This window comes from Trichechus manatus, unplaced genomic scaffold (genome assembly GCF_000243295.1).
Source record: "Trichechus manatus latirostris isolate Lorelei unplaced genomic scaffold, TriManLat1.0 scaffold00057, whole genome shotgun sequence".
Classification (NCBI taxonomy): Eukaryota; Metazoa; Chordata; class Mammalia; order Sirenia; family Trichechidae; genus Trichechus; species Trichechus manatus.
In genome coordinates, this window is record NW_004443993.1 from 15,588,247 (window position 1) to 15,596,847 (window position 8,601).

An 8,601-nucleotide genomic window follows, 5' to 3' on the forward strand; every position below is an offset into this window, starting at 1 on the left:
GGGGTAGGGGAGGGAGGAACATGGGGGATATGGGGAGGGACATGGGGGAGGGGAGAGAAAGACATGGGGGATGTGGGAGGACCACGGGGAAGGTAAGGAGGGACATGGGGGCAGGTGGTGGGGAGGAGGGGTGGGTCAGGGTACAACAGAGGTGAGAGCAAAGGAGAGGAGAGGGGAGGGGGACAGTGGGGAGGGGGAGTGTGAACAGGGATAGTCGGGGGCAACAGGGCCATGGACAGTCAGAGGGGGTGGTGGGGAGCTGCGGGAGCAATGCCAGCCCCCCGTGGCCCCATCTATGCCCCAGCACCTTAAGCAGTGCAAGGTCATTCTCCAGCTTGGGGGGCTTCTTGTAGTCTGGGTGGAGGACGGTCTTCTTGAGGTGGAAGCGGAGGCCGGGGTCATTGGGGTCGTCCAGGGTGTGCAGACCCAACACCAGTGTCAGGAGCTTCGCCCTGCAGGCGGCAGAGGTAAGGGTGCAACCAGTAGTCTGGAGGACCCCCTGCCCCATTGCCTAAATTCAAGGCTGCTCGTGTGGGGGGGACCTGCCGTCCCCCCACAAGACTTTTGCTTTGGCTGGTCCCCCCCTGCCCTTTGTCAATTCCTTTCTTCCAGGAAGCCTGCTTGCTCCCACCCTACCCCTGACCCTAGTGGGTCTGTGTCCAAATGCACTGACCCCTACCTGGGGCTCCCTGGAGACCTGCCTAGGGCCTCCCCCACTGGGGGCCCAGCCTCATCCCTGCATATTTTATGCCTCAATCACAGTGATTTGTGCAGAGGTTGGCATGTAGCCTAGGCCGAGCCCTCAGTGCCAATCCTGATCACTTGGCCCAACTAGAGACAAGCAGGCTCTCTTTTCACAGGACTTTGGGGGGTGGGGGCATCCTTGCCACCACATGCAAGAACCTTCTGAGAATGCAGCTGGCACAAAGGCCAGCAATGGTGAGAGGCAGACAGTCTCCTGAGTGCCTCACTTGAGCTCCTGGATCGAGCCACATCTGAAGCTCACTCTCCTTTCAGACACTTCAGTTACAGGAGCCAGCAGATCTCCTTTCGTTACTTAAACCAGTTTGATCTGGGGGCTTCATGACTGGCAAGTCCAGAAGTGGGCCGCTCTGGAGCGAGTCGATGGAGGAGCTTTGAAACGCAGGTTCAGGGACCCAGGTTCCTTCTTGAGTCAGCTCTGCTGTCCTTATCCACACAGGCCAGTTTGGCCCTTCAGGCCACCAGGTGGCAGACACATTCCTGGTGTCGCGAGCTGACCCAGTTTCATCCAGCTGGAAGGTGCCAAGCTTTCCTGTGTTTCTCTGAAGCAAGCCGACTCACCCTGCCCCACCCCTGGGATCCCTAGGCAGCCAGGCTGATCACTGGGAGAGGGAAGGGGGCAGCCGGGGAAAGTCAGAGGCCAGGGGATGCATTCCAGGGCAGCTGGGGTGATGGAGGGGCGGGGAGGAGGGGGCACTCACGTCTTGTTCAGGCAGTGGGCGGCTGTCAGCACCCACTGTGAGTGCACAAGGACTCCCCCGCATATGTGGCTGCCAGCCTTCTGCAGTGAGGCCATGTACGGCCGGGAGTGGGGGGCAGCCTCTCGACCCCCGATGATCTCGGCCTTGAACATGTGGCCTGTGGGGAGGGGGACAGAGAGAGCCAGTTAGGGCTGGGTGGGCCTTTCCTTGAGGCCTCTTGTTCCAGGACCCTCCTCCCGGGTGGAGGCTGGGCGGCTCGGAGGCCCTGGACCTCAGATAGATTAATCATTCTAATAAAAATCCCCATGGATCCCTGAGACTTCCAGGTGGGAACGCGGGAGTTCTCCATGATCCCTCCCTGCCCCTCACCTCAATGTCCCGGGGGGCCATCCCCATCTCTACACCCCCACCGCCCACATTCAGGCCCCCAAGGACTCCCTGGGCACCACACCCAGCCCCCACTGGCAGCCACACAGTTTCTTTAACAGGTGAATGGATGGAGAGGCTGGACTTCCCCCAACAGCTGGTGGGATTGTAAAATGGTGCAGCCTCCGTGGAGATGGTGTGATGACTCATCCAAAGGTTAGACACAGTTACCATGACCTGGCAATTCTACTTCCAGATGGGTGCCCAAGAAGTAAAAACACACACCCACACAAAAACTTGTGTACGGAAGTTCACAGCCACATAATTCACAATAGTCAGAAAGTGGAAGCCACCCAAGTGTCCATCCACGGATGAATGGATAAACACAATGTGGTCCACCCACACAATGGACTATTACTCAGCCCTAAAGAGAAAAGAAGTCCTACTACCTGCTACCATGTGGGTGAACCTTGAAAACATTACGGTCCGTGAAAGAAGACATACAAAGAGACATGGACTATATGACCCCAACTATATGAAGTCCAGAGCTGACATATCTAGAAGAGAAATTAGATGAGCGGTTGCCAGAGGCTGGGGCAATGGAGACTGACTGAAATGAGTGTGAGATTTCCTGCAGAGTGATGAAAACACTCTAAAGTTAGCTAGTGGTGGTGGCTGTAGGACTCTGTGTAAGTACTAACCACCCCTGAGTTGTACCCTTTAAATGGGTGAATTGTATGGTATGCGAAGTACATCTCAATAAAGCTGTTTTTACAAGTTTTAAACCAATCATGAATTTAAAAGGATTCATAAAAGTATATTGAATGTAAGCCAACTGAAAATCTTCCCATGCCTCCACATGCTTCAGAACTCCAAACACCCGTGACCCCTAGGACCCCCTCCTCGCTGGCCCTTTAGCTTCCTCACCTACTCCAGCCTCAGGGCCCCTCTGCTGGTCCTCCATGCGGTCGGCCAGCTCACTCCCACCCATGGCTGCCCCCGAGCCTTAGCCCCCAGCCTCCGCGCGTTACTTGGGGTCTGTTCAGACATTAATGGGGAAGAGAATACGGACGTTATTTGTAAGATTCTTGAAACTTTTCTGTAAGTCTGAAATTATGTCAAAATGAAAAAAATGTAAGTATCTATCTGGAATTGACCTCAGGCCCCTAATGGTCACATAGTAAGTATTATTCTTTTTAGTAAAAGCTTCCTAGAGATGTGATTCACCTCTGTAGAGTGTACAGTTCAGTGGGTTCAGCACTTTCAGAGCTCGGCAACTACCACCATCACCACCTACCTCTAGAACATTCCATTGCCCCAAGAGCAGGCCCCACACCCGGTGGCAGTCAGCATCCACACTTTTTAAAAATTGAACAGTTTTTGAATTGACAATCCATGCACATGGCACAACATTTGACAGGTACACACTTGAGTCGGTGGGAAGTGAGGTTCTCCTGCCTTTGCCCCTGGAAACATGCATTCTCACATGCCCTTCTAGGAGGATTTCCACCCGATGTGGGCTTACTCTGCCTCTTTTCCTCTTTGCCTTCTCCCCTTAACCATTTACCTGGGAGAGTGTTTCCAATCAGGATAAGCAGCCTCCTTCTCTGTGGATGAGCTGACATTTCTTTTTTTTCTTTTTTTAATTGTACTTCAGATGGTTTACAGAGCAAACTAGCTTCTCATTAAACAATTAGTACACGTATTGTTTTGTGACACTGATGTCAACATTCTCCTCTTCTCAGACTTGAGTTCCCCATTACCAGCTTTCCTGTCCCCTCCTGCCTTCTAGGACCAGCCTGCATTTCTTCATCGGCTCCCTTGGGGACACTGGAGTTGTTCCCGAGGCTCCGCTCTTAGTGTTCCCACCCTCCAACCCCCTAGGCACCAGTGTGGGGCCTCTGTTTCCCCACCTGCACCCCAGCTCCACTCACCTGCCCCGAGGGACCCCAGGGCCAGCACCAGCAGCAGGGACAGGCAGTGCTCCATGATGCTGTGAGTTGTGAGGTGGAGCTGGCCTGACACCCCCTCCAGCGGCTCACTCATCCTCTTCCTGTGGGTGAAGTGCTGCTCAAAGCTCCTAGCTCCCCCTGCACCCTAGACAGCATGAGGATGCTGTCAGAGAGCCCTGCTGTGGTGTCTGGGGTTCCTTCCTCTTACTGATGAGTTTAGGGACAGGCCACACTTCGTCCATGGGTTGGCTGATGGATACATGGGTAGTTTGTAGGTTTCGGTTATTATGAATAAAGCTGGGGTGAACACCCGCGTTCTGTGAACACCTGTGTGCCGGGAGCTCCGTGTGCTGAACACCGCGTGCTGTGCATACCCTGTTCTATGAACATCCGGGTATTTAGAACACCCCTGTACACGAGCCCTGGGCGGGGGCGGGGGGGTCGCGGGAGGGTTCGACGTGTGATGTCACTCCTGGCAGAGCCTGCGGGGGCTGCCTGCTTGGGGTCTCCCCCGCTCAGGGTGATTTCTGGGGGTCTGTCCCCTCCCAGCACTCCCCTCCCCCTCCGTCACTTGGTCCCCGCTGGCAGACCCAAGGGCCCACCACCCTGGCTTCAGCTTTTGGCTTAGGGTAGGGACTCCCCACTGGAGCTTTCCAGGAAGAGTCCTCACCCTTGCTGGAGCCGGCCGTGAGTCTCCCAAAGCTGCCTTGACATGTGACCACACACCCGGTCACTTAAGACAACGGGGATTTATTCTGACAGGTCCGGGTGGGCCTCGCTGGGCTGTAGGTAAGTCAACAGATAGGGGTACCACGTGCCAATAAAACTTTACTTACAAAAACAGCCGCGTGCACTGCCTCTGCTCTGAGAAGCCAGGGCTCGCCCACCTCAGCTCGCTGCTCCGGGCCCAGGAGGCCCTTTCCTCCCACCTGACACCCAGAACCCACTTGCTGGGGTTACAGGAAACGCAGCTTCACACTTGCACCCCTAGCGGGGCCGGTGGGGGTTGCCCCCAGGGGAGGAGAAAGTGGAGGGATGTAGTCCAGGCAGGGAAGCTGTGAAGAGCTCACTTTCCAGGCCTCCCCTCCACCGGCCCCATCAGTCCCCCAGCTTTGATCTTGTTGCTCAGCTCAGAGTCTCAGAGCCCACGCACATTGCGGGTGAGCAAGGCCGCGTCCAGCGGAAGGAGGGCGGAGGGATACGACATCGACATCGAGACTCTGCCTGCACACCACCATGCAGAGGTGGGGGCAGGGGCACATGGCCGTGCAGAGGTGGGGCGGGGGCGCACGGCTGAGCAGAGGTGAGGGGAGCACACGGCCGTGCAGAGGTGAGGGGGGCCTGGTCGGGGCCAGGGGCTGGGCTGGCAGCTTCAGAGTTCCAAAAAAAAGCTAGAAATAGTGGACTGGATGAAGCCCCCGCCCTAAGTAGACAATCGTGAGGCAGGGAGGTGTGCAGGACCCCCGAGAGTAAGGTAAAAACAGTGGGAGACCCTGATCGATAGTTTGGCTGGGACTTCAGGCCTCAGGAATTCTGGGGGGATGACACCACCTTCTTCCAGCTCAGCTCCTGCCCTGAGGTGTTTGCAGCAGGAAGAGGGGGCGCTGACCAGGCGGGGGTTTGCTCAGCCCATGCTGCACCCTTCCTCTGACCTGCCAGCCGCCCACTGTAGCTGGGTCATTTCCAGGCCTGGGGCTTCCTCCTACGCTCCTCAGAGCTCTGGGATGTACCCCGCTTCCCCCCAAATGCAACTGGCCACAGGAGGAATCCGAGCTTCCAGGACACCCCCATCTGTCCCGCTGGTGAGGGTGGCAAAGCAACAAGAGTGTCGGGCAGGCGACTCCAGCGTCCCCGTCCTGGTGGAGGCCAAGGAGAGTCTGCTGGTTTCTCATAAAGTCGTTTTATTGAAATTCCAAACAAACCAAAGCAGAGAGAAGCGGCGCCCAAGGGCACCCGTCCACTCACGTGCCAGGAAGGCCGCGGGTCCAGGTTAGGTGGCAGGACCACACCCCCAAGTCCCTGGATGCCCATCATCCCTCCACCCCAGGCCCCCCCAGGCCCCTCCTGCCGCAGGCAGTTCCCCAGCTGAGCGTCCTCTGAGCAGGATCCGGGTTTCCCAACCTCGCACCATAGCCCCGACTGCCCTTCCTGACCCCGGTGACCCCACCACTCCTCCCTAACGGAAACCCCAGAACACACACCGGGGAGGGAGGACCCGGAGCAGAACCACCAGGAACGCAAAGACCTCTGTGAGGTAGAGTCTTGGGCGGGCGGCCGCGGCCACACAGTCCCGTCCGTGAGGTAAAATCTGTAAGTTTATTTGGGCAGGTGGGCCGGCAGGCGGGTGGCAGGGTCAGGACTCCTCGGTGCCCGAGTCGTCCTCGTCCTCCCCGAAGCAGCTGTCGGCGCCCTCCTCCACCTCACCCTCCTCGTAGTAGTCATCATAGAAGAGGTCCGAGCCCTCGTCGGGCGCCGGGGCCTTGGTCTTCACGCAGTACTCAGCCAGCGTGGTCGGGACCGTCACGCCATCTCGCTCCGCGTCCACCTTGGTCCCCAGGACCTGCTTCCTGTGGGGGAGGCAGACGAGGACTGGTTCTGGGTTTCGTGCCCACTGCCCCTGCCCCCTCCACCCCCAGGCCCGTTGCCCCATGCGGCCCGCACGATCCTCCATCTCCCCAAAACCACCCCCCGTCCCTGTGGGAGCCGGGCCTGGCCTCTCCATACACATCCTGACGTTTGATTTCTTCTACACAACGGGCTGCGGTCATCCCTTCCGGAGAGGGGGAGACCCACCCCCAAATCTGGGAATTCCAAGGAGACAGCAAAGAGAACCGGAGGGAGAACTTCAACAAGCAAGGACTTGGGCAGGAGCGCAGGACAGCCCAGGCGGGAGGCACCCGTCAGCCCCTCCCTCTCCCCAACACCGAAACACTGACTTAGGCCGACGAGGGAGGGTCCTGGGGCTCCTGGGCTCAAGAACACAGGGAGGAGCCTGAGACAAAGCAGGTGAAGCCCGCAGCCAGAGCCCCAGACCAAAGACCCCCGTGGCCAGACCCCAGATCAGTCAAAGACCCCGCGGACGTTACAGAAGCCAGGACCCGTGACCACCGGCAGGAGCTGCTGGAGAGCCAGCCAGGGAGGGAGACAGTCAGGGCAGGGCTTCTTGCTCCTGGGGACACAATGATCACAGAGCTCACAGGGCCCATGTGGGCCTACCCTAAAGGGAGTCAGAGTGAAAGCAGAGCTTCCGACAGGTTCCTTCTGGTTCCACACCCTGCTGAGAATTTGCCTTTCCACCTACTGAATCAGAATCTACATTTTAACGAGATTCCCGGGTGATTCTTAATGCCAGCAGCTGCCTCAGACTTGCCAGAAATACAAATTATCAGTAAGGGGGGGAGGGGGTCAAACCATGGCTCCACCTTGACGGGGCTCCTGCCTCAGCCCAGGCCTGCAGCTCAGAGTTGCCCCCACAGGCGGGCCACTACCCCATCCCCTATGGCAGCCTGGTCCCAGGTCCTGGGTTCCCTGAGCCAGGACTAGCCGTGCAGCGGGATGCGAGATGTTGAAGGCGCCTCCAGGCATGCATGGGGTGGGGTGGGTGGGCAGGGCAGGAAACCCAGCTCCAGCTAAGCACCGCGCCCCGACCTGGGCGCACCAACAAAGCAGACTCTAATACAAAGTGACGACAAGGAGGGGCACTCTTGAGACTGAGGACGAGCGCAGCCCACAGCACCACCCTCCAGCATTCACAATTCCCACAGGCTGTGAACGGGTGGGGCTGCTCCACACATGATTACGTGTGTGTGCACGCAAACACGCGTGACGGCATGCCACAAGTCGTGAAAATCCCGAGAATGTAAAATACCATAGAACGCCAGACAGAAACGGGCCAACCAGCGCGAGGACACCCCACGTGACTCTACTCGGATAAACACCAACGCCAGGAATCGCAGGCTGCTGATCCTCCTGAGAGGCCTGCGCGTCAATCTGTGCACGTGTGACTACACACACGCATGCAGGCTCCTGCTTGCACACGTACGTACGTAAGCAACATCGTAAGAGCGGACGTGACAGACCAGGCAAGGCGGGTGGAGCAGAGAGGACGATGGGGAAGGCCCAGTGCACTGAGAGGAAAAGCAAGTGACAGCACAGCCGGGGGCTCGGTGGACAAGGGGAGCCAGACCCGAGGCTGCCACCCGGCAACCCGCTGCAGATACACGGGCCGTGACCCCGCGACCCGCTGCGGATACACGGGCCGTGACCCCGCGACCCGCTGCGGATACACGGGCCATGACCCCGCGACCCGCTGCGGATACACGGGCCGTGACCCCGCGACCCGCTGCGGATACACGGGCCATGACCCCGCGACCCGCTGCGGATACACGGGCCGTGACCCCGCGACCCTGATGTGACATGTCTGGGTGGGCAGTGGCCGAGGCAGGGGCAGGGCGTCTGCTGGGGACCTGGCATGGAGGTGGCCACGCAGCTGCCCACACCTGTGAAAACTCTCCCAGCTGAACCCAATGGGTTTACTTTACATAAGCGACACCTCGACACATCCTCAACGGTCCACACGCAATATAATCTGACTTTTTGGTAAAAAATCTACTTGTAAATTAAAGAGTCTGAAAAAACATGTCCATCTAAACGCTGCTCCTTAGGAACGAGAATCACGTGCTTTTCCTTCACTTTTTGCTTATAGTTGATCTATCTGCAAACCCCTACCTGCCCCCCAGTACTGTCCAAGCCCCCCAGCCTGGCCCCCCCCACTGTCTGCAGAACCCTGGCCTGGCCCCCTACACTGTCCACAGACCTCC

General features: G+C 58.1%; 2 protein-coding genes across 3 annotated transcripts in view; both read right to left on the reverse strand.

Annotated features, from left to right (window-relative positions):
• GZMM (granzyme M) overlaps nt 1-3,818 on the reverse strand; it is a 4,975-nt gene extending 1,157 nt beyond the window's left edge. Inside the window, exons 1-3 of one of the 2 annotated variants that reach the window (XM_004378698.2) lie at nt 3,764-3,818; nt 1,464-1,620; nt 308-452 (exon numbers count right to left, since the gene is read on the reverse strand). In XM_004378698.2, coding sequence (XP_004378755.1) covers nt 308-452; nt 1,464-1,620; nt 3,764-3,818 — 357 coding nt within the window. The remainder of the gene's footprint in view (nt 1-307; nt 453-1,463; nt 1,621-3,763) is intronic. The other variant, XM_023733145.1, reaches the window with a different exon arrangement.
• A 1,744-nt stretch (nt 3,819-5,562) lies between these two features.
• The window catches only part of CDC34 (cell division cycle 34, ubiqiutin conjugating enzyme), a 7,218-nt gene continuing 4,179 nt past the window's right edge, over nt 5,563-8,601 (reverse strand). The window contains exon 5 of the mRNA XM_023733146.1: nt 5,563-6,347. Within this exon, the coding sequence (XP_023588914.1) occupies nt 6,135-6,347 (213 nt within the window). The 3' untranslated portion in view covers nt 5,563-6,134. The remainder of the gene's footprint in view (nt 6,348-8,601) is intronic.